Source organism: Nymphaea colorata, chromosome 11 (assembly GCF_008831285.2).
Source record: "Nymphaea colorata isolate Beijing-Zhang1983 chromosome 11, ASM883128v2, whole genome shotgun sequence".
In the NCBI taxonomy this organism is placed as follows: Eukaryota; Viridiplantae; Streptophyta; class Magnoliopsida; order Nymphaeales; family Nymphaeaceae; genus Nymphaea; species Nymphaea colorata.
In genome coordinates this window covers 11,131,859-11,156,824 of record NC_045148.1, presented here as the reverse complement: position 1 = coordinate 11,156,824, position 24,966 = coordinate 11,131,859, and the positions used below count along the sequence as shown (strand labels likewise).

Genomic DNA, 24,966 nt, shown 5'->3' with positions numbered 1-24,966 from the left:
CTGATTTATGAGCCATCTAATCAACTATTTAAAAGGTGTCACATGTAGAATTACCTTTTCAAAGTCAAACTAAAAATTATCAATTGCCTTTACGAACAACCAAGGAAGCTGATCAGACTGCTTCCAATCAACCTACATAGTCATCATTTTTACTTGGTCTACATGTTCAGTGAACCCTCTGTGTGTGTGTGTGTGTGTGTGTGTGTAGAGAGAGAGAGAGAGAGAGAAATATGTACATATTTGCACACCCATATTCATGTCCGGCTGCAGAGAATGATTATACATATATATAAGATAGAAAGAGAATGTGTGGGTATGTACATATATTTACATATATGTATATGTGTGTGTGTACATACATAGAGAGAGAGATGTATGTATTTGTTCACTCATATTCATGTCCACAAGCATGTAAATGAGTGTGCCATGCATACATGTGCATGTCTGTTTATGCATCTGTTCCATGACTTTGGAATAAGCTGCTCCTTTATCTAACTGAGAAGAAGCAGATAAGCAGAGGCTACCAAATCCAACTGGTCAAATTTCCAAACTAAATTAAAATTAGTCAAGGATGTGTACGCATGTGCATGACGAATATGGAGTTGCCAATGAAAATACTGAGAGTACCCGAATTGCTCCCACAGATTCTTTGGGAGAAAATTAAATATAGTATACTTGCGGTTTGAGACACAGTTGTCACAAAAAATATCAGGAGAGAGTTTGTTGTCATTGATGTAGACATATCGCTTCATCCTTGATCTGAAACTCCACACGATTACAGAGGCATGATAGGAATTATTTCCTTAGGATGTCTCTGTTGCTTGCTAAAAACTTTTCTCCGTGAGTCCTGCATTTTGAGATGTCGATATTAGGGGTAAAAGGTTCTGCAATAACAATTACATCAAACCAAGGTCAATTTTCATTCTTCTCTTGTATGCAAAAAAAAAAAAAAAAAAAAATATTTACACTGTTGTGAAAAGAACAGCACCAAGTTTCAAGTTTATACACAAGTTAAACTGTGTCCTCTACAAGAAAAGATTCTCTTTCACCTTCTTTTATTGCTTAGGCATGCTTCTAAAGGGATGTAAGGTTTGTGTCCTCTACAAAAGCAGACTTCTCTTTCATTGTTTTTTAATTCTTCGACATGTCCACAGGACATAAGAGAGGCTACGTTTGTTCAACCACTGCAAAAAGAAGATAATGAAGCACACCTCTTGCTTACATGACCAGCACTGGTCAATCTCTTATAGGATGTGTGACCTTGTTGTTCTCATTAAGTTCTATGTTGCCCTTCACTAGTTCATGGGGTTGAAGTTGCTGCTTTATACCATCCACACTATATATAAAGATATATACAAACACATATACATGTTTGTGCATGTGGCCAGAGAGAATAGTTAATTATATGTGTGTGTAGGGCAAGTGGTGTAGCCTTCATAGTCAATCATCATAGACACAAAACCAAGGGCCAAGGGAATGGAGGCAGTCCAAGAATACCTGTATAAACTTATTCATCCCTTTGTGTTAGTTATCTAATACAATTACACACACACATATTCCATAAAAATCATGGTCAGACAAAATTATGGTTAGCCGTTACACTGGGATGTCCACACGTTGACCCTATAGGTTAAGGATGTGCTAGCAATTTTGGTACCGATATGCCTAAAAACTAGGTTATACCATCCTACTCATTACTCGTCAAAAAAAATGCCAATGTTGACAGGTTAAGGCTCCAAATAAGCTGGAATCTGCAGAATATGGTTTGTCTAGACTACTACTATTGGAAAAAAAACAGCTTTACTCAATTTGCAGCCCATCCAAAAATAGGGTCAAGATTGGTCAAACCAACCTATTTCTTATCCTTAAATTTTATTTCCAGTTTTAGCATTCACCAATTGATTTGCTAATGGAATTAAAACATACCCACATGTGTGCATGCATGCAAGCACCCAGAGCAAGAAGATGCCTATATATCAAAGTCTCGTCTAGCCTTGTGCATAGGCTTGGATGGTCCTCTAGGCTGGCTCTTCCTACATGACCTGCCACTTGAAATTTGAAAATTCTCAGGCCATTGTCAGGTGCCTAGACTTGTCTTAGTGAAGATTTTTTCCTTCAGTAGCTTAGATCTTTTAGTTTCTGTCTTCTTCTTTTTCTCCTCCTTTTCATTGTCCCCTTCTTCAATATTCAGAGGCAACCTTTTCCTCTTTCTATTCTTCTTCTTTTGCCATTTTAAGTAGATTTTTTCCTTCCTTTTTCTTCATTTATGCATATTTTATTTTTCTCATCGTTGTGGATGCTGCATGTGATTTTGCTTTAAAAGTATTTACAGATGTTTATGTGTGCCCATTAGTTCTAATTCTTGCCTACTAGAACTACAACAGAAGACAATTTTACCACAAAAAGATTTTTTTAAAAATCTTTTATACTGAACCTCACAGGGATATTTAAGTGCAATGGTGAATGCTAAAACTAGGCATCTTGATGGAGTTATCTGAATGCTCTCTGTTTTTTCCAATGGTTAAACAATCTTTATATTTAAATGCAATGGACACATGGAAAGATTTTTTAAAAAATCTAAAACATACATCACTCACACTTCACTATAAATTGAGCAATAAGTGCTTGAGATTAGTTTAGTTAATACAAACTCCATCAAGATGCCCAAATGTCTATCTGAATTTCCAGGCCCTTTGTCTTCTAATAATTGTGCAGAAAACCTATGGATTAACCAAGCACGACCTTGAAACTTGAAAGTGCTTTTACCATACAGGAAGTCTGCTAGTGGAAAGTAGCAAGAATTGCAGAATGAGATGAAAGAGAAAGAGCTCCTAAAATTTGACTCAAAAAAATTTTAACCCCTATTGTCCCTCTTCTATTTCACCTGCTAATTATCCTTTTTGAATGTTGACATCAGTCCACCTCCGAGGAACATTGGAGTTCAACTAGGACGTAGAACGATCATTGCCTTATCCTTTTGAAACAACTACAATTATTCCAATCAGTTATAATCCACTCTAGTAAGCTAAAAGATGCATTAAGTCGACCTTCAAAAATTCACCACGGCTCACTCCCATCTCCTAAAATCGTGAAATTTGGTTTGTACGCTGCTGATACACCAAGGAAAAAACGCCCGAGAGATCAGGTCGAAATCAGATCTCTAAGGTCAAGTCGTTGAAGCTTTTCTCCTTCAGCAAGTCGCAGGTTCAGGCCAAGCAGAAACAGGGCAGGATGCAGGACGCGTTTTCAGGACAGGACGAACTTCAAAAATTCACCATGCGCTACTCTTTGCTCCAAAAATCACGAAACTCGGTCTGTAGGCTGCTGAGACACCAGAGAGTAGACGCCCAAAAATCCAGGTCGAGATCTGGGCTCTAAGGTCCACTCGTTGAGAGTCCTCTCTCCCAGCAGGTAGCAGTCTCGTTCAGAACAGGAACAGAACCACCTGAAGAGCTTCCACTCGATTCCACGCCATTCTCAACAGATCAAAGCATGTATTCGAGATTAATTAACAGAAATAGGTTAAAAGCATCTCAACACACAATCAGAAAAAAGTCAGATCACCGTTTATGAAGTTTTCCCCAATTTCTAACGAATTTGGGGTCGCTGCCGCCGTTTTGGCGAAGAATGCAGGAAATCACCGCCGATTTCCGCCTGAATCCATCAGATGAGGATATCTCCCTCAATACTGATCGGATTTCGCTCAAATCAAGTCCAGAAGCTCCGTAGGGATGTTGGGAAGGTGACCCAAGTGTCCGTTGTCGAAAGGAGCTCCAGATTTCTTCAGATTTGCATCTGATAAGACAAGGGTAGGCAGCATAACAGAGGTCTGAACAGCATGTTGTTCATCGGTCGATTTCTCTCTCGTTTGGGCACCAATTTAGCTCAAATAAAGCTCAGATTGACCGTTGGGATGTTGGGAAGATGAACCCAACGTCCGTTTGCCAAAAGAAAGTCCTGATTGCTTCAGATTTGCGACTGATCAGGGACTGCTTGGCGGTAGAACAAAGAACCGAACAGCAGGCTGTTCTTCGAGGGAAATGGCTCGATTCCCTTTTGATCTCTCCTCAATTCCTCGTTGCAGACACACAAAAGGGAATGAATCAACTCGTTGCAATAGGAATCCAGTGATCTCACTTATGATAGAGCGATCTAGCCTTGGTGTTAGACATCTGATGAAGAATCGGGTGAATGTACCAAGAACCGTCAGCCTCAATCGGTCGATTGATCCTTCAATCCAGAAATAATCGCTCGATCTACCTTAGACGAATCCCACACTGGGTGGAAGCGTCTCCGGCATCAACGACATTAGGATTGCTGTTGGAAATGAACGGAAACTTCAATGGCAGTCCATCTGAGAACAAACACTTACCTCTTGAAGCACCACCGGCTATCGAATGTTGCAGCAGGGAAGACGACACCGTGATCAGCCTTGTCACGTCCGCTGCCCTCCAATCACCGAGCGTCGCCTCTCAGCCCTCCCGTGGTTGGAAGACTCCACGCCCAATGTTGTAAAATGCGTATCGTAAGCCGTATCGGTCGGGCTTTAAGATACGTCGTATCGTAACGTATCGCAACGTATCGTAACCGTATCGTAAATTTTTTTAAAAAAATAATAATAAATCAGAAAAAATTTAAAAAAATCGAAAAATTCATAAAAAATCAGAAAAAAATTAAAAATAATAAATTCTTCATAGAAAACATGTTTGAGTCTTTTAGATAATGATAGACTTATTATTTTGCTAAATGCTATAAACTTACGCGTTCACGGTTCATCATTCATACTTCATAGACATCAAAATTCATAACAATATCATTCTTTTTCATCTTCATCTTCATGGTTTAAAAAAACCCCTTTCCTAAAAAAACTCCTTCCCTCCCAATGGGAATCAGCCACCCATGCACCAATCCATGGTTTAATAGATGATTTCACGGTGAAAATTGATGATTTCACAATGGAAATCGATGATTTCCCTCTAAGGCAGTACAATCTATAGATTAGAAATGAATTAGGGGTGAGTTTTTATAAAAAAAAACTCAAAAAAATGGGGTTCAAGCCCCTTTTTAGAAATCACCCTGTATCGTACGATACGGGCCGTATCGCCTCGTATCGTACGATACGGGGGCCCGTATCGCACGTATCGTACGATACAAGTACGATACACCCCCATTTACGATACAGGGGGTGTATCGTATCGTATCGTATTTTGTAAACGATACGATACGTATCGTACGATACGGGGCTATTTTGTAAACGATACGATACGTATCGTACGATACGGCCCCGTATCGTACGATACGTACAACACTATCCACGCCTCTCGGTTTTCAGCAAATGCAGTGGAGGAAGAACGTAGATGAACTTCCGGTAATGGCCACCGGCGCCATTCCTCTAGTCGTTCATCTGTAGGACTCACAAAATCAGCAACTTCGGCCGACGACTCACGGAGAAGATGAATTCGGCAAGCTTGGAAGGGGACGACAATGGTTGCCGCCAAGTGTAACCAGACTCCTCTCGGGAGAAGAAACTCACTGTTTCATTTAATCCAAAACTGTTACGGCCGGTCTTGTAGAAGCCCTAAATGCTGAAAACCGTAACCTCCCATGATCTCTTGATGGCTAATAAATGTGGCCTAAGATTGGCCTTACAAAATTTCCAACCCGGCTGGACACAACCCCATCCAAAATCCCAAGGGTAAGGGTACAAGAGAGAGCTTCCCCACGCTAAACTAAGGTTGAACCTACTACACCATGTTCGGTTCCCCTGTTTTGCCAACCAGTCCCTGATCAATCGCAAATCTGAAGCAAACGGGATCTAATTTTGGCAAACGAACACTGAGATCATCTTCCCAACATCCTCACGATCAATCTGAGCTTTACTTGAGCTAAATTTGTGGCCGAACAAGAGAGAAATCGACCGATGAACAGTGCGTTGTTCATACCCATGTTCTGCCGCCTACCTTCGTCCGATCAGATGCAAATCTGAAGAGATAGGGAGCTCCTTTCGATAAACGGACACTTGGTCATCTTCCCAACACCCCTACGGAGTTACTGGACTTGATTTGAGCGAAATCCGATCAGTATCGAGGGAGATATCCTCAACAGACTGATTCAGGAGGAAATCAACGGCGATTTCCTACAATATCCGCCAGAACGGCGACAGCGACCCCAACGAGGGAGATATCCTCAACGGACTGATTCAGGAGGAAATCAACGGCGATTTCCTGCAATATCCGCCAGAACGGCGGCAGCGACCCCAAATTCGTTAGAAATTGAGTAAAACTTCATATACGGTGATCTGACTTTCTTATGGTTGATTTTCCATGTTTTTTTTGCTTCATTGTTGTTGATTAATCCGTGGAAACCTGCTTTGATTGGCTGGAAATGATCTGAAATCAAGCGGCGGTCGTTTTCCTGCATTGGCCCTGTTTCGGCTTGGCCTGAACCTGCGACCTGTTGGGGGAGAAAAGCTTCGACGACTTGACCTTAGAGAGCTGATTTGGACCTGATCTTTTGGGGCGTCCCATCTATGGTGTCTCAGCTACCTTCATACTAATTTTCGTGATTTTAGGAGATCGGATCAAGCCGTGGTGAATTTTTGAAGGTTGACTAGACCTGAAACTCGTTGGCAGCTTCCCTGAGCATGAACAGAACCTGTTTCCTGTAACAGTCCAGCACCTTCAAGGCTCAACGAGCTGATTTTTGGAGCGTTTCTTCATATCTATTCAAGGATGCTACAGACCAAATTTCAGCCCATTCCGAGCTACGGATGATTTTTGGCGGATTTTTGAGTGTTTGCCAAGCCTGAGAAGACAAAACCCAGACCAGCGAGAGGGATCTCGCCTGCTTCCAAAATATGTTCACCCAAATCCGGTGACAATCTCCACCTTCTCAAGTTGATTTATGTTCTATATCATGTCTTTAATGCACTGTTGTTATTGATTCATGATCTGAGCGTGAGGTGACGAAGGAGGAGCTAGGAGCGTAAAGCTGCTCAGCAGTGCTCGTGCTTCGGCGTTATTCGAAGCTTGCTCCACCCCAATTCCATCTGCTCCTGGGGCTAAATCACGATCTGGTGATGCTTCTCCTCTTGAGGATTTTTGAGCTTTATTACTTGTATTAATTGGTGATTTTTGTGTTCATTTGGAGGGCCCTTCACTTGGACGTGTGGAGCTGGTTCGTGAGGTGTAGAATCTGCACGTGTGGAGCTGGTTCGTGAGGTGTAGAATCTGCACTGTCCCTGTCTACACTTGCATTGCAGAGTTAGAAGGCATAGCTTACACCGGGCTAAGCGGCGCTTGCCTCCCCCTTTCACAATATCAACAGGGGAATACTTGATTCACGGTGCCGAACTCTACCTCATTGGAAATATATTGTTTCCATCTTTATTGAGCAGTAACTCTCGGTTTTATGTTTGGAGCTAGCCACCACCGGGAGGAAGGAGCAGCCATAGCAATCGTGAGCTAGGCTGACCCAAGGGAGAAAAAGGGTGTTCGTTGTCACCTTGTCAGTGATTGCTTCCCCCTAACACAACAAGCACACTAGGGGTTCAACCGTGTCCAGCTAAGTGCATTCCCTTCTCCCTTATTAGTTGTTGGAATTCATTACGGTGACTTGTTGCTCAAATCTTGATCAAGGAGGACTCAAAAACAGCAAGGAGACTGCGAGTTCCTACCCTTGACAAAGACGAAGTGCTGACTGCCAAGGTTCGGCCTTCAGCCTTGGTGTTCGCTGGACTTGCTCCAGCAAGGTAAGCACCTTGATCACCCTATAGATGCAAGGGTGGGTGCTCTTTTGATTCGGACTTGCCTCCGGGCGTGTAGAAGTTTGGGTTACCTCCAAAGCTAGAGAGCTAAGGACACAAACCCATTCTACAAGACCACCTAGGGCTGGTGATGGTTTGGACGTTCTAGGAATGTATGGGCAGCTGAATGAGGATAAATGAATGATGTATGCTGAGTGAGCATGACTTGATTTCTGTACGCTACGTTTGTAAGGCCTTAAACCACCATTTTTTGTAGTAGGATGATCAGTCTTAGCTAGTTGAGGAATCCAACTCTTGTATCTCTACCCAAAGGGATTTTTAGTTGGGGTTGTGTCCAGCAGGGTAGAAATTTTGTAAGGCCAATCTTGGGCCACATTTATTAGCCATCAAGAGATTTTGGGAGGTTTGGGCTGCAGATTTTGGCATTGGCGTTCAGCGGCTTCATCTTCATTTCAGCCGCCTACAAGTGTGGTCGTAACAGTTTGGTATCAGAGCCGCTTGTGGTGGATATCATCCTATTTCAGTTGAGATGATTTTGGTTCAGATTGGACTTCATTTTCAGATTGGTGACAGCGGTATTTTCAGTGTTGAGAGCAGTCTAGTTCAGTTATGGCACCCTGCAAGGATAAACAGCCCGCGAAGGGACCCGAGACAGCTGATATTGTTGAGGAAGAAGTTGTTGTTGCTAATGTTGATCCATCAGCCGGTGAGACATCACATAACAGAGATGATATCAAGAGTATGTTAGCAAAATTGTTGGCCCGTTGTGATGAGACGCACTTGCAAATGACTGAATTAAAAATGCAAAATGCGGAGCTGAAAATGCAGAACCAAAAAGTTAAGAACGACTAGAGAGCCTTGAAAGAATATCTCTAAATGCATCGGTTAATATACAAGGGCATGGGACACATAACAATCATGCCTCAAATACACCGAGCACTTCACATGATCGCCCTAATGAGACTTCCAATCTGAACGTACAAACCATGTTAGAAGGTATCCAACAAGGAATGCAACAAGCCATCGCACAAGCCATAAGAGTGGCAAGTGGGCAAGTAGGGCGTGAGGAAGAGAGGCCTCCTAGACCACCATTGGAACCCCAAATAGGCCATCCAATCCCAGAGCCCGAGCCGGTTGTAGATGATGAGGAGATGGATGACGACGAGGATGACCATGTGCACCATTACAGTAGAGGGAACCAAGTTAGAAGAGGAGGTCACCAATGGGGTCGTCATGATAGACTAAGGGATGAGGAACGCTTGCCTTCCCCAAAAATGGAATGCCCAAGGTTTGATGGAACGAAGGTGAGAGATTGGGTATGTAAGAGAGAAATATTTTCAATGCCAAAGAATTTACCCCAATCATAAAATTGATCAAGCTATGATGTCCTTTGAGGAGGACGCACTTCATTGGTACCAATGGACCATGAGGAGGCAGCCGGAACAAACTTGGGAACAATTTCGGGCAGGACTAATGGAACGGTTTGAGAAGACTAGTCAAAGGGACTTCGATGTGCAGCTTAAAGACCTGAAGCAAACGGGATCCATCATAGAATACCAGCACCAGTTCGAGAAGCTAGCATGCCTAGTTAATCATTGGAATGACGAAGCCCTTGTTGGGACATTTATTGGGGGATTTAAACCGGAAATCCGATTGGCAGTCCAAACTCAAGACTCACGAGAACTTGGAATGTGCATGGAAGTGGCCAGAGATAAAGAAGAAAAGATTGAAATGAAGCAAGTCCTTAAGAAGCAAACCAAGGGGTTTGACTCACACCGAGCCAAACAAGAGTTTAAGGGTAACACATTCAAGAAGAGGGAAATGTCAAAATCACAGCCCAAAACTTATAATCCTCAAAGGCGTTACATCACTCCCCAACAACGTGAAGAAAGGATAAGAAACAACATGTGTTTTAATTATGATGAAAAGTACTTCAAAGGGCACAAATGTAAGAACCTCTTCACATTGATAGTCTTAGATGAAGGAAAGGCACCCCCGGTTACGGATGATGAATGTAGTGATGAAGATGAGGTTCCAGCCGAGGTCTTAGTAGAGGCAGCCGTGGGTGTTGAGACCTCTTGTCACTCTTTGACGGACCCTACAAAACCAAAGGCCATGCAGGTAGTAGGCTATGTCAACAAACAAAAGGTGATGGTCCTCCTTGATTCCGTGGCCACTCATAATTTTATGATTTTGGCGGCAGCCCAAAAGTTAGATTGCAATGTGGATCCTCAAGAACCATTTCCAGCTATGGTCGGTGATCGTTCTAGGCTATCATGCGCCGGGTTATGCAAGGACCTCAACATAATCATACAAAAGGTCCCTTTTAAAGTAGACCTTTTTGTGCTTCCTATTGGTGGGGTCGATATCGTTCTTGGTGTGCAATGGCTGGAGACATTGGGCGTTATCCATTGGGACTTTGCTAACCTTAGGATGAGCTTTCCTAAGGAGGGTGGCAGCGAGAGGATTACATTGACAGCCATAGGTACAAGTATTGAACCAAAGGCAGCCCTCAAGGCGTTAGTAGCCCAGCAGCCCGCGTTCTGGTTAGTAGCTATGACCACGGATGTGCCAACTAAAGAGGCACCGGAAGAGGTGGTTCCACCTGAAATTCAGCATGCGTTGGAAGATTTTGCCGACCTATTTGAGGAGCCAACAGGCCTGCCCCCGAAGCGATCCTACGATCACCAAATTAACTTGTCACATGAGACGGAACCCATCAATGTTCGGCCATATTGGTATGGGTTCACTCAAAAATCAGAAATTGAGTGTTTGGTGAAGGAAATGATGGAAAGCGGGATCATAAGGCCGAGTGCCAGCCCCTTCTCATCCCCGGTCCTCCTTGTGAAGAAAAAGGACGGATCGTGGTGTTTTTGTGTTGACTATAGGGCACTCAACAAGGCTACCATCAAGGAACGCCACCCTATTCCGGTGATAGATGAGCTCTTGGATGAACTCACCGGGTCCTCCATTTTCCCAAAGTTGGACTTACGCGCCGAGTACCATCAAATAAGAATGGAAGAAAGGGATATACATAAAACGGCATTTCGTACGCATGATGGCCACTACGAGTTTCTCGTAATGCCGTTTGGACTTACCAATGCACCGGCCACCTTCCAACGGTGCATGAATGACTTATTTCGGCACCATCTTCGTGACTTTGTCTTAATATTCTTCGATGACATACTAGTGTATAGCAAAAGCTTGGAGCATCATGCCATTCACCTAAGACAAGTCTTGCAAATCTTAAGGGACAACACACTCTATGCCAAGCAGTCAAAATGCAACTTTGGGCAGGATTCTATCGGATACCTTGGGCATATTGTGTCCAAAGAAGAGGTGAGGGCAGACTCCGAAAAGCTTCATGCTATGACCCAATGGCTAGTCCCTAAAGATACAAAGGGGCTAAGAGGATTTCTAGGCCTAACCAGGTATTACCGGAGGTTCATACAAGGATATGGTACTATAGCTTCACCCTTGACACAAATGTTGAAAAAGGGATCGTTTTTGTAGACCGAGCATTCCCGAAAAGCCTTTGACCCACTGAAGGCAGCCATGTTAGCAGCCCCAGTACTTACACTTCCCGATTTTACAAAGGAAATTCTGGTGGAGATTGACGCAAGTGACACGGGTGTGGGAGTCGTCCTTAGTCAATCTGGCCACCCGATAGCCTTTATGTCCAAGGCTCTTACGCATAGAGCAAAGCCTTTTTCCACATACGAGAAGGAGCTATTAGCTATTGTTTTGACCGTGGAAAAGTGGTGCACTTACTTAAAGCAACAAGATTGCATATCCTACGAATAACACAATCATTTGAGAGACAATTGTGTTCACGAATTGGGCAATGACAAAATCAACAAGGGAGTTAATCTTTCTCGAGGACAATTGGAGCCAACTAATGAAACATTTTGTATACCTTCCTACCTAAACAAGGGCTTTTCAAATGTTCCTGTTCCATGGTATGCACTCTCCAAGAAAAGTACATAGACAAGTAATTCGAGGAAATAAAACAGGGATATCTCGCTCTCAAAACGGAACAATATTGGATTTCTTATCACCGATCTGTAAACCGTCACAATCAGATCACAAGACCCCTCAGATTCAGAAAAAAATGTAACCTATTGAACATGATACAGCAGGCGATTATTGCCCAAACGAACCTAATTTTCAATACCAAAGAAACCCGGTTACCGAATCTCTTCTACGTTTGACGATCATGATAGAGGGAGGAGATCATTGGAAATTCATACCTGGGCAGACGAAAAATGGGAAGAACAAGACAGAAGCTGAATTTCCAGGCGGTACCGTGGGAGATGCCGTCGATTCAATTAGCAGGAAAGAGACATCCCTTCACCTACGCAAAGAATAGGGGAGTTAGAGAGAAAGAGGGGGATAGAGAGGTGGAAAGGCCCCGCGTGCGGACTTCACCGCGTGAAAATGCGGGTTGGATCCATTAGAAGTGCAAACCGGGCCTTACAAACAAAACTCCAGTTTTTGTACTGAAGAACGAGTAAGAAGGTCAACTTTTTCTCCCACCTGAAAAATGTTGACTGGAACGAGATCAGTACAAATCAGTTTAATATTATTTAATGTGATCCAAATATTGACCACTCCCCATATCTTTTATATCTCTTCGTAAATCAATCAACTTTCGATTCAGAGATTGGTGGCTATAACCATAATCTCAATCAGTCGGTAGTTTCTCATCCATCGTGTAACAGAAAGCCTCTTCTGAAAAGAACAGAATGAGTGATGATGCCTTGTCGGATCTAGACGCCAGCGAGGTAAGAATTGCAGTCGTAGTGGCTCTACAAGCCGGCGGGAACTGCTTTAATGGTGAATGGAAATTGAGAGTGGTTAATATGAGAATCAGGGGGGCACTAGTGAAGAAGAAACACTCATACGGTGAAATGTTGGGAAACCAGTCGTGGTGGCTCTACAATAAAATTCTTCTCTTCTGACTGCAACATGATGAGCACACATGCATGCAAATTTCGTCAATAGGTTTGTTTTTCCAAGGAAATCACCTACATGGAGTGGTTGAGAATAAGTCATGACGAAGACCATCATTAACCTGGCAAGAGGCCTTGGAAATCGAACTACCAATGCCCTTCTCCAAACATTAGAAGAACAAATTTACACTTGCAACTTCTTGCTGCTCCTAAATATGAAAAATCAGAAGGCACAAAGCACATAAGTGTCTAAACCAAGGAGTTTGGACAACTAAAGCTCGAGCAATTATGGTTCTTAAAGAAGGAAATCTCAACATCCACCACAATCACATTTAGAACAGATAAGAGACAAACCTGGTTTGTATCCTGAGCTACCTTGACTAAACTTTTAGTTTCTTATATATTGACAAGAAAATGTTACATATGTTTGAGTTAAATTCACATTCTATGTGCATCTATTGTGGCAAGTTTTGTTTCACAGATCATACTTACTGAAGCCTGTTTACCAGCAGTTGAGTGCACCAAGGCACTCAAACTAAACTGGTAACATAGCAGCAAGCAACTCTCACAAAGGGGCACTAAGACAAAGAATCACACGACCGAATGAAAATTAAACTTTATTAAAGAGAATGCAGGGGCTGTATAACAGCATCACACACGAAGCATGTTACAAGCCTCTTTAAATAAGAGAGTAAGGAGCAGTTAAAACGCTCAGGTCAGCAGGGACACAAATTCCAGAATCTGACATGTTGAGCTTGATCAAAACAAAGAAAAAGAATAAAAGAAAACGTGTGGCGATTCCGATCAAAAAAATTGAACATTGAAAGAAAATCTGAAAAAAACAAAACCCATTGGAACCCTAACCACTTTCCACTAACAACCCGAAGGACGCTGCTAACTCTATCGCCTATGTAGACCAAGGAACGAATTAGCCGAGAGGGAGAGAGAGGGAAGGAGAGAAACCCACCTCCAACAGCAAACCCAAACACCGGCCGACTGAACTCCATGGCCGGTCATTCTCCGAATCTTGGCTTGGATGAGAGCAAGAGAGAAATCCACCAAAAATCCCCTTGTCTGAAAAGTGTGCCGAGAATCCCCGTTCGTGAGAATCGCCGTCCAGCGATCGCCCTCCCGCGGAGACAGAGGGGAAGGAGAGAAACAGAAAGGGTTAGGGCAGCTCGGGGGACGGAGGAGAAGGAGAGAAAGAGAAAGTGCGGGGGGCAGAGACGGGGGCGGAGAGGGAGGAGAAAGGCAGCACGGGGGCAGAGACAGGGAGACGGAGGACAAAGGCAGCGGAGACGGACGACAATGGAGTCGGGGGGCTCGGGGTCGGGGGCTGGAGAGGGACTGTTATGTGTACACCTGTGAACAGAAAAAATCGATTAGAGAGGAGCGTGTCCTTGTGGCCTGCATTAACTTGTTTCACGTTTTGGCTAAATTTGGAGGAACTTTACCAAAGTTAGCCATCTGTTGTGGTAACCAAAGTACTAGTAAGACATATAAAACAAAGACAAACTAAACATAATGAAAATATTTTAGCATTTCTTTAGACAAAAAGATAAATATCAAAGCCACTCGTGGGCATATTGGCACAAAAATTGTAGACATATTCACAAAAAAAATGGTAATAAAGAAGTTTTGCTCCTTTAAAAACATGTTGAGCGCAACTTAGGGCTCACTGTTAAAATGAATTGTTGAGTTGTGTTTTAGTAGTTTGGATCCATTGTATGTACATTTGCTTGTGAGCATCTCATGAGTGTTGCAAGTGCATTTCTAGGGTTATAAATATCACTTTCCAATTTAATCTCATTAGAAAATCTTAGAAAACAATGAGTCATGGTTGACCCATATGTAAGGGTGGTGTCAGAGTCACGCTCGATCTGCACCCATGAATGCAGCCAATTTTCTAACCTAGATCCAAATAATCTTGGCTCAAGGGTTGTTCGTAGGGTTGTTTTACGAACCATAGATCGAGCTTGGCTCGAGGAATAGTCCTTAAAAAAAATAAATTTATTAAAAAATTAACGAATAAGCTATTTTATTTTACTAAAATAAAAATAGTTATTTTTTCAGCTCGTATAGGTGAGCAATTAGGATCGTTTCTGTTTAGTGGATGATGTGCAGCGACCGATACGAGCCGATAGACGACCCGATCTTAAGTCCATTTATTTGGATCTAAAACAAATCAGGTATGAAGGAACCAAACACCCCACATCCGTTTCCATTTTGGTCGTAATATTTTTGTTGCTTAAAAAATGCATTATTACAGCCAATATTTATTAACCGTTCATCACCAAATAGATGGCTAATATTTACATCATTTTAAAACGAAATATGACGCCTCGGACCCGAACCACGATCGAGGCTGCAGTAGCCAGCAGGAAGCACCGGTTCTTTGCTTGGCAAGGTCCCCGATCGGCGATCGCCGTTTGCACTTCCCGCAAACAAAACCCGTCTTCCTTGTACTCGCCTGCATCACCGGCGGCCGCCGGCGGTGGCGCACGGCGCATCTCCTCCTCCCTTTCCCTTCTTATCCGCACCCACCACCTCTCCGCCTCCACCACCACCGCCACGACGACCCAACTACTTCTTATCCTCCTCCTCAATCGCGTCCAATATTCCGTCCGCCTCGCCATCTCATTCCCGACAGAGAGACACTGGCGGTCTCCTCCTGGTTGAAGCCGAGGCGCCCGTACGGCGTCCTTCTCCCTCTCGGAGCTGTCTCGGCTCCGCGGCACTATTCGAGCAGCACGATCGGCGAGGAGACCGACAAGATCGAATACATGAACGACGTCGCGGAAGTTCTTACGGAGAAGGCCGTGGAGGCCGTCGTCCAGACGCCCGGCGTAGACGAAGTTGCGGTCGCCGCCGCCGACTCGTTCTTACCCGTTGCGGCCTTGCAGTACCTCGTCGACGCAGTTCACTATTATACTGGGTTGAATTGGTAGGATGTACTCGCCCAGTGTACGATCTATTGTCTTTTGGAAGCTATTCAAGCTAATAATTATACTGTCTCTTTTTCACACCGATGCCTTGGGAAGCCAAATGCCGAAACGTTGCTAAACGTTGATTCAATTCTGAACTTGTGCAGCTGTGCTGCATGAACTAGGAGATGCGTCAAACGCCCTGCATTTTCTCATCATGGTCCTTATATTGGTCTCATGCTTCAGTCAGAAGCATTTGGAAAGTTTAGCCACATGTGAGTCCCTTTGTCGTGAAGATAAAAAATGTTCGCCAATTTTATGTCCTACAGATTATTTATAGAACTATATTAGCCGTGAACTGTGTGGCTCCTGAATCCTCTCACATGTGTGTTCTTGGCTATCAATAAGCAGCTAATCATTCATTATGTTGATGGAATGACACAAGAAGCCCCAGGGGAAGGGCATATCTCGTTCAGTTATAAGACTTCTTTTTAGGGTCTGCCAAGTTCTGTACCTATCTATGATTGACTTACTACTGCTTTTCATGGCTGCCTGGTGTTATGGACAAAGGATTTTCTTCAGCTTCAGTGTTGAACGGATAAGATTTATCTGCTTTTACATAGTTGTGGATAAATACTCTGCTAATTGCTTTCAGTGTTGACGATAACTTGTTTGCGTCATCCCAAATCTAATTCTGTAATGCACAGTTTCCTTTTCAAGCTAATACGTGACTTTCTTTTTTTCTCTTTTCCCCTTCGTGATCTTAGGTGGACTGCTATCGCTCTAACAACTCTTCTGATTCGTGGAATAACTGTTCCTCTCTTAATAAATCAGCTCAAAGCTACTTCAAAACTCACAGTATGTTGCAGTTTTGTTCTGTCCTATATTTCTGTTGCTTTGCCTTCTTTATTACTATGCTCATCTCCTATCGCTTAACTAGTTTGCATCGTCTAATCAACCTAGGTGATTGTGTTGCTTGAATGACTTTGCAATTTTCTTCGTAATATGACTTATATTGTGCTTTTGCTACTTGCTCATATATTTTTGATAAACTGTTAGCTTGTCTACTTTTTGTATCATATTTGTCTAGCATCATGCTGGCTTTCTAACTAAGAAATTGTATTTGCTAATATAGTTCTGAAGCTGGACTTTTCTCGTTTGCTTTCACTATCTGATTAGATCATCCTTATACCATGGTTTTGTCTGTTTATTTCCAATTTACATATACAAAAACAAGGTTTTAAGATTCTTTTTCCCCTATCAGGGCATATATGCAGCTGATGCGACCACAGTTAAAGGAAATCAGTAATCAGATGCGTGGGGTTTGTCTTATGCTCCCAGTTTCAAATCTCCGCCTCATGCCTTAAATGGACAAGATCTCTTCAAAGGAACTGGTGTTCGATAATCTCTGAATTTTGAACTTTATAACTAAATTTCTCAGCATGGTTGCAGGCAACAGACATGGAGACACTGCAGGAGAGTAGACAGAGAGTGAAGAAACTATATAAAGAGTACGCAATTTTTGCACTTTATCTCCTGTTTTTGCTTTAATAGCTGACCATGTGAAACCCAAAAGGGGTTGGAATAATTTTTAATTATCATATGTTTAATTCACATGGTTGTTTCATTTTAGACTTAGTGTTTGCCTGTTTGGATAGCTGTTCATGTCATGAACCAGAAGTTTGCGTGTTTGTTTTCTGATACGGTGGTCAAAGAATGCAAGCAAAAACTTGGCACCACCTTAATTGTGTGCAAGAATGCTTCCTCTACTACCGAGCTATTTCAGAGTGAGATTAATACAATTATTGATGGACCTCCAAGTACCACACATGATTTTCACAGTATTCCATTTCATAGAGAACCATTGGTTGGAGAACTGTTCAAGTGGCATTGTTTAGTATAAATGGCACACCCCTGGATATTACACTGGGTCTTAAATCTAGCCAACTATTTCTCAAGCAATTGTTGGATTGGTGATATATGGTACTGATGATAGTGGGATGACATTTTTAGGTCATGACTAGCTAAAATGATTAGTCATTGAATTTTTGTGTGATTATCTGTATGTGTGAGAGAGAGAGAGTTTGCCTTTGAAAATTTGGTTATTTTCTAGCTGGGGCTGGCTGAAAAACATTCAGTTTGGTAGGATGGCGTGTCCCTTGCTGGTGGTGCCATTGTAGTGATTATTTAGCTAATTGGTGTCAAACAATTTCATTTTTTAGAAAAAGCATAATAGTTATCAAAACATACACAACCTTATCTTTGTGCAAATTAGGTTTGTTTAAAACGAGGCTTTCTTTCAACTTGGTTTTGAAACCTATTTTTTGACCATTATTATCTCAATAATGCATCACATATGATTAAATTTTTGAAACTCTGGTTATTGCAAGTAAAAAATCAAAAGAAAGACATTATTAACATTTTGGTAGTCTATATGTGAGCTTCATCTTCCTTAAATAAGAGAAGTAGCTGGTATCCTTGTTAGCATTTTAATCTATCTTTATTTTTACTGTTCATATTGTAGCTTGAGATTATCCATATAATGGGCTAAATGGACCTGACCATAAAAATGAAAGAGCAGGAATTTAGCAGTCTTCATGATTGGCACTATCTATGGGAGACACTTGGTAAGTTAGATACGAAAATAGAGAACTGGTTTGAAAAGGACCTTATGGAAAATTACAATTACCCATAACGGATCTAGGTCTTTAATCAGGTGGATGGAAAGAAAATCCAGAAATAAAGATAATATAAATTATGCAAAAGTATTTCTGGAAACGTAACCGGATCGTCGGAGAACCCTAATTCGTTGACGAATAGGGATGCTTTCACCGTTGGCCACGCCGGTGTAATAGGCCCTTATCGCCGGAGGATTCCATTCGATGGCTGGAACCTCTTCGAATCTGGCCTGAATTCGTTGCAAGTTGGTCTGTTGGAAAGCTGAGATCTGGGCGAAATCAATGGTGGTGGTCTGGTCCGGAGATCGCTGCTGGAGACAACGGAAATCCACCCGAAAGTCTGCTGTCTCACCGGAAAGTGTGCAGCGAACGTCCGATGCCAATATCTCCCTCGTCCTTGCTGGGAATCGCATCAAACTTGGAGGGATGATATTTCAGACTAGGGCGACGGTGATGGTGAAGGATGATTGCTCAAATGAAGCCTAGATTCGCCGGATCAAGGTTTGCAAGTCTGCTACGCCGGCGATATGGACAGGCTGAAACCGACGGGTTGAGGCCGCGATTTCTCCTGTCTCCGTGGATGATATACACTCCCAATCTCATGAGGATCAGGGGATATTGATTAGGAATGCGTTGGAGGCGATGAGATTGATCTAAATGTGGTCTAAGGCCGCGGGAACGGCTCTAAAACTCGGGATTTCGCCAAGAAGAAGAGTTCCACCTTGAAACCCATCAAGCTAGATCTATCCAATCAGGGGCAACCCAAAGGCAAAATTGGATTGGAGATCAAGACTTGCCTGGTCTTGGGGACGCGGGAGGTCGATTTGCTGCTGGTGAAGACGAACTCCAGAACCACGGGAGTCCGAACTTGCAGCAGCCTTCCTGGATGAAGGATCAGCCTCTAAATTTCCTCGTGTGCTAGGAAGAATGCACTGAACCCTTCTTAAACGATCTAGCTGGGGAAAACGCGAGGATGCAGCCTTGGAGAGACGCCGAACAGCAACTCTTCTTGAACTCCAACCGTAGATCCGTTGGCTGAGTGAGGGGAAGAAGAAGAGAAGAGAAAATGGGGAAGAGAAGGGAAGACGAGGCCGCGGGTTTGAGAGATCTCGAGCAAGGGGGAAGAGAGCCGACAACAAATGGGAACGCCACATCTGCTTTGCCACCAAAAACCACACCTGACAGGCAGCACCTGTTGTCATGGCACTAACAGCCACGGCCAATGGGAAGGCAGCAACCCATGCTGTGAATGCTGCAGTAGCTTCAGCGGAAGGAAATGCAGCACCTCCAACTGTGAAAACGGCAGTTACAGGCAAAGATAATGCAGCACTCATAACAGCAGCTGCATCCATGATGGAAAAAGGGAAGGCAGCACGACCAGTTAGTTCCATAACAAATATAAACGAGAGATCTGAAGATTTCATTTAGCAGTTTTGATGGAGATTAGAAATAAGAAGAGGTCAGGTCTAAATGTATCAGTGAAGGTGGCAAGAAAGCAGCATGTTTCTTCAGCTTTAGGTCTAATAAGAGGAAGGAAACTCGGATAAACCATATGATAAGACAGGGTCGAACTAGAATTCCCTCCCGAATGAACATGTGAAGACCATATACCATCAAGAGATTGGAAGTATTGCAAATATGACATGCAGAAGAAAGATCCAGCTTCTTCTTGCAGCGTGGTGCTGAAAGCTAACAACCTATATATTTGAACATATACAGATAAGCATAATTTGAAGGAAGGTCATATCAGCAGAAAGACATATCAAAATTGACTGCTTTAACAATACAGATTGAAACAACTAATTTTCCTAGTACTAAGAAATGAAATATGGATTGTATAGAACATCTTGTCATTCTTCTTAACCAACAAGGATGTGCCAACTTCCTGGATCTCCAAACACATTGCTGCAAAATCTTTCACAAGAGGGAAGAACCAACATTTGCAGCAGAGAAAGCCAGTGAACCATCTCCAGCAATCAGTGCAGAATCTGTCCATAGGCTGCATTTGCATGATCCAGAAATGCATCACTAAGGGCCGAAATATCAATATGATCTTCAAAATGTCTTAAAAAAGAAAGTGATAGTCTGTAGACAGAACTGTAGATGTACGAAGATGTAGAACATAAATTCAAAGGGTTATCAAAATACACTAAAATTCAATCTAAATAAAGTCATGCATATCTGGAACTATGGAGGCCAAAAGTAAAATCTCATGCTTTTACCAGTAAGGCAGAAAAATGTCAAAATTTCCTTACCTAAAGTCTCTTCATTCAGTTGCCAAACTGAAAGTGAAGACTGGCAACTTATAGCTTGACAAAACATGCCAATCCAAATATCCTGTGGTTACCCATATAGTGGAGATGCACCAAGTATTCTCTTTGCAGTATTACAAAACTGTGAGCGATATAGCAGCAGACCGTAGCTTAACACCATCTTCTATCCACTTGGACTCTGAAGCAGTTGCTCCTGCAATATATGCCTGCAACTACGAACCCAATCAGATCAAAGGAAAATGTGAACTTGGGAAAAATAAAAGGATAAAATGATGCATACTAAATAAGAACACACCTTGCCACTATTCACGGAAGCAACCAACGCTATGTGCTGCTCCTCTACATTGAACTCATAGAAGTAGTAGGTCCTGAACGATTAGAATAAAATCAACACATAGACCAGAGAGAACACATATTTGTCAATAAGGAAAATATGGCAGGTAAAGAAGCAAAAATTGAAACTTGTGACATCAAAGCAGCATAAAAAGAAAAATCCATCGAATGCTAATATGTTGAGTAGCTAATCCTGACTCATAGCAATGGTTTAAAAAACAGGCTCATGATAATCAAAATTGTTATTAGACATCAATCAACAAAATACAGATTTATAGTTCCTAACAGAAGAAAATCATAAAACCAAGGTTTTGAAATTTATAGGTCCAATAAAAAGGCTGAAGAGAGGAGACATTCTTTCACGGTTTAATCATAAACAGCTCCAAATTGGGAACCAATAATCTAATTATCAACTTGCTGGAAAGTTGCATATAGATCCAACCTGAGACCTTCTTCTTCCTTGATCTTTATTGTTCGAGCAGACTGTAAAGTTGCTCCACCTGCAATAACACAAGATATTGAAAGCTTCTTTTGAGAACACACAACGTTTTGTCAGCATATGCGTGAAAAAACCAGAACTCCTGTCTTCCTCATCATCATCATCTTCTTGTCTTATAACAAAAAAGTGAAATATTAACATATCTTGATTATCTAATGTCAAAATGACTGTAAAGCATTTATAACATGAAAGGCATGGAGATCTTGTAGCACAAATCGAGTTGCACAACTCAGATTGATAATCCTAATCTGCAGATGGTGAAGGGAGGGCGATTAGGGGAACCATATGAAAACAGTTCTGATACTTATTGGTATCATATTACACATTGTTTTGTTACATAGGTTTCTACAAGATAGAAATATATGTAAAGAATTTACCAGGAACAAAGATCCGAGCTGCCTCTTTCAGTGAGCCAAGATCTGCAATGTCTTTAGCCTGTTCAAACCAGAAAATCCATGTCGAGGACCATCAGACCATGTGCTGTAGTGCACTTAAATTCACCTCTTTCATAGAATCATTTATTTAGCAAGAAAGCAGTCATCTTCAAGAAGCCTGAACATCAGGAACTTCAAAATAAATGGATAGGAACAGGAATGTTAATGATTCAGGCTCAGTTGGATATTGGCTGGATACAGAAATATAGGATCAGAATTGGTGAAGCTAAAAGCATCCAATGAGCCAAAACAATAAATTTGACATTGGTGCTTAAATCTAAATATGAGATGATTTAATGATGCTAGTTATAAATGATAAGCAAAAGCACCAAACTAACTACTTTAAGCTAGTTGGATCCTGATTTGCTATATTATTCCAATCTGCTTAATTGGGGTCCATTTATTTGCAGCTATGTCACATGTGTGCACGTATGGGCATGGTGACACGGGTAGAGGGACTATACTGAAGTATCCATGTGACTTAGATTTCCAGTTTAAGTAACGTATATACTGGAAATGAATCTGGATCATTCATGTTCCTAGGAGGAATCACCCAATAGTTCGTCTGGTTGATACTAACATCATAATAGAAACCTGATTTTAACATCAACGCTAGTTTAGGAAACTTGTTTTCACAGTAGAACCAAGCTTATAACATGGTCTCGGTGTCATGCCAACAGGTAATTAGATAACCATTTATTATGGGGAGGGAAAAAATGATGGCAAGCAAGCCAATAGACGATAGTATAATGATCTCTCTTTTACATACCTCTAAGAAAGTAATCTTCAGTTGATTACATGGCCGGATTATTACACTTACAGTTTCTGACCTAGATTGAAGCCAAATAGAAGCATAAAATAAGCACAAATAACTAAAAACAGCAAGCAAATGCATCAGGCAATGAGCTAAGTTGGTGGTGTACAGAAAAGGAGACTGAGAACATGTCTGTAAGTGGGACAAAGATCTGCTGGAAAAGGAAATATTTGCCTAGGCAGAGGTTTTGTTAGCAGTCTGCCAGAACTTTCCAATGAAAAATCGAATTTTTTTCTCGTGAAACATTAGCAAAAAGGATACGACAGAAATTTAAACTGGGCAGTACAGCACAGGGTAGAAAAGAATAAATTTTATGCTGGAAAATTTTCCCAAACTTTTCTAGCAAAAGAATACGGTTTTGGAAAAAAAAAAATCCTCCCTTTTCTCTGGCTTGAAAGTACGAAAAAATAATTGATATTTTTTTTCCCTTCAACGTCACCTCGGAGAAGTACCAAAATGATACGATTGTCTATAAAACAAAAGAAACGGATCCACGGTCTCCCTATTTTCTGCTAAACAATTCAGATTTAAAGTTAATTCTGTCAAATAATTTGAAAAAAACCTACAGCGTCTCGTATCAAAAAGTTAAACACGGTTCAGTTCTTCATTTTTTTCCTACTGCAGTTTCTTATCCTTAAGTACGGTTCTGAACATGAATTACACAATCAGCAGCGGGAGTTCATGAATCATGATCAATCACCTCGAAGGGGTAACATTTCCGAGTCTGAATACTCTCTTCTGCCAACCAGAGTTGCACAAAACTAAATAGGCCAAAGAGTTAAAGCAATAAACGGTGAACTTACCGGTCAGGTGAGGCGAACTGTGCAGCATACGTCTTGGGCTTTGCTCTGTCCCCATATAAAGTTAAACCGGCAGTATAATCCTTGCAACCAAAAATAGAGATCCACTCTCATAATTTTTCCATTTTTATTGTCAATTGAATTTCAAGGATCGCACCGCTTAGAGGGCATGCAATTAAAGTAAACTGAAAGTAAACTGCGCGAGCCCTGACCATTCCGATATAAGAGGATGACACCAAAGAGGATGACACCATGGAGACGCTCAGGCTATAGGTGGGGAGTAACAGTAACAGAGTTCATACTTGATTCAAGGTCTTCGTTTTCAAGGCATGATCATTTTTTTTAGTATAACGAAAAAGTTGCATTCAAATTGTGCGACTTAACTAAGTTTTCCGCCCCAATAAAAATAGAATAAAATAAAACCTAATGCAGGAACAGAAGCTTAATGGCATTTCGGGCGAGATGGTGGCATTCCCGGTGCCGCAGGATTGGGTGTGCGTAGCCATCTTTCGGACTCGGAATTACCATAAAGAATCGATGGATGCCTTTTAGCCGATGAACTCACCTCGGGCTCTGTGATGTCTTCGAAAAGTGGAGGGACGCGGATGGCGAACCCGTCGCCTACAAACTGATCCCACGTCTTCGTGCTGGAGATCGCAGGGAGCCCCGGCTTCCTCGGAGAAGAGTCGGCGCGGGAGGAAAGAGCCCACCCTGAGGAGAGCAGCAGAATGACGGAGGTGGTGGTGCTGAGGGTGATTCTGCGCCTTGACAGGGGGTGGTGGTAGATGTTATGGTGGGAATGTGGGTGCGATTCGTGGTTGTTCGGGGTAGAGGCAGACGCCGGAAGCTTGATGGTGGTGGCCCTGTGAGGAAAGCGCGGGAGAGAAGGGAGGAGGCCCAGGAGGGCATCCATGGACGAAAAGATGAAGGTGGAGGAGGGAGAGGGAAATGATACAAATGGATAAAGCATCCTCTCTCTCTCTCGTTCCCCCTCTGTCTCCCCATATATTATTATAACCCATCAAACAATAGTTGTACACTCTCTAGGAGGGACTAAATTATGTTTTTCGTCTATACGTCCTAAACAGCTTTAAGGTAGTCCTAGTGAATATCTTGAAACGACATGACTACAAAGTAAATCTCGTACGTTTTTAGTTCATTTATAGGAGTCTGACACAGCAGAATTGTAAGTAATTTTTTATAAGAAATCACTAAGTCTACTCACAGCCCGTTCAGTTGAAAGGCCATGTATCTTTTTATCCTCTACATGCAAAACGTCTCCAAACTATGTTATGACAAACTATTCGGCCAGAAAATACTTAGGTAAAAGTTAAAACCAACTCCAAGAAGAAATTTTCATGTTTAAACAGAAATCGAGATTCGCACCAAAAAGAACGACAGTTTCTGTTGTTTGATTCAAGCATCACCATCACAAGTCACGAAATGTTCCAAACTAAAAGCAAGAGGGCGAGTAAAGAGAATCGGGAGAGAAAC

At 42.1% G+C, this 24,966-nt stretch overlaps 3 protein-coding genes across 13 annotated transcripts in view; 1 reads left to right on the top strand and 2 right to left on the bottom strand.

Moving 5' to 3' along the window:
- LOC116264022 (phospholipid-transporting ATPase 2) overlaps positions 1–14,083 on the bottom strand; it is a 64,274-nt gene extending 50,191 nt beyond the window's left edge. Inside the window, exons 1-4 of one of the 9 annotated variants that reach the window (XM_031643919.2) lie at positions 13,685–14,079; positions 12,243–12,301; positions 12,016–12,119; positions 628–847 (exon numbers count right to left, since the gene is read on the bottom strand). In XM_031643919.2, the coding sequence (XP_031499779.1) occupies positions 628–752 (125 nt within the window). In that variant the 5' untranslated portion in view covers positions 753–847; positions 12,016–12,119; positions 12,243–12,301; positions 13,685–14,079. Of the gene's footprint in view, positions 1–627; positions 885–12,015; positions 12,120–12,242; positions 12,302–13,684 lie in introns of those variants that run through there. The other 8 variants (XM_031643924.2, XM_031643918.2, XM_031643917.2 and 5 more) reach the window with 8 other exon arrangements.
- A 908-nt stretch (positions 14,084–14,991) lies between these two features.
- On the top strand, positions 14,992–17,204 carry LOC126410575 (mitochondrial inner membrane protein OXA1-like). 2 transcript variants are annotated; one of them, XM_050080671.1, is made up of 3 exons: positions 14,992–15,661; positions 16,409–16,499; positions 16,919–17,204. In XM_050080671.1, the coding sequence occupies exons 1-3, from the start codon at positions 15,501–15,503 to the stop codon at positions 17,006–17,008; spliced, it is 342 nt and encodes a 113-aa protein (XP_049936628.1). In that variant the 5' UTR covers positions 14,992–15,500; the 3' UTR covers positions 17,009–17,204. The 2 variants fall into 2 exon arrangements, with proteins under 2 accessions (XP_049936628.1, XP_049936629.1); XM_050080672.1 differs by having other exon boundaries at positions 16,906–17,204.
- A 2,798-nt stretch (positions 17,205–20,002) lies between these two features.
- LOC116264980 (uncharacterized) lies at positions 20,003–24,466 on the bottom strand. Of its 2 annotated transcripts, none has more exons than XM_031645470.2 (8): positions 24,038–24,466; positions 23,476–23,555; positions 22,628–22,688; positions 21,802–21,859; positions 21,368–21,425; positions 20,888–20,960; positions 20,575–20,804; positions 20,003–20,318 (listed from the first exon to the last, which is right to left on the bottom strand). In XM_031645470.2, exons 1-7 carry the CDS (start codon positions 24,440–24,442, stop codon positions 20,706–20,708), a joined length of 834 nt encoding a protein of 277 aa, XP_031501330.1. In that variant the 5' UTR covers positions 24,443–24,466; the 3' UTR covers positions 20,003–20,318; positions 20,575–20,705. The 2 variants fall into 2 exon arrangements, with proteins under 2 accessions (XP_031501330.1, XP_031501332.1); XM_031645472.2 differs by having other exon boundaries at positions 20,575–20,798.
- Positions 24,467–24,966: the final 500 nt, after the last annotated feature.

Excerpts from the sequence above, each read along its gene's own strand:
- LOC126410575 (XM_050080671.1), top strand. The coding sequence starts at position 15,501 with ATGAACGACGTCGCGGAAGTTCTTACGGAGAAGGCCGTGGAGGCCGTC. Across the intron at positions 15,662-16,408 it reads TATTATACTGGGTTGAATTG|GTGGACTGCTATCGCTCTAA; the intron begins GTAGGATGTACT and ends TCGTGATCTTAG. Across the intron at positions 16,500-16,918 it reads AAGCTACTTCAAAACTCACA|CTGATGCGACCACAGTTAAA; the intron begins GTATGTTGCAGT and ends GCATATATGCAG.
- LOC116264980 (XM_031645470.2), bottom strand. The coding sequence starts at position 24,442 with ATGCTTTATCCATTTGTATCATTTCCCTCTCCCTCCTCCACCTTCATC. Across the intron at positions 23,556-24,037 it reads AAGACATCACAGAGCCCGAG|GATTATACTGCCGGTTTAAC; the intron begins GTGAGTTCATCG and ends TTTGGTTGCAAG. Across the intron at positions 22,689-23,475 it reads CAGTTCGCCTCACCTGACCG|GTCAGAAACTGTAAGTGTAA; the intron begins GTAAGTTCACCG and ends GCTTCAATCTAG.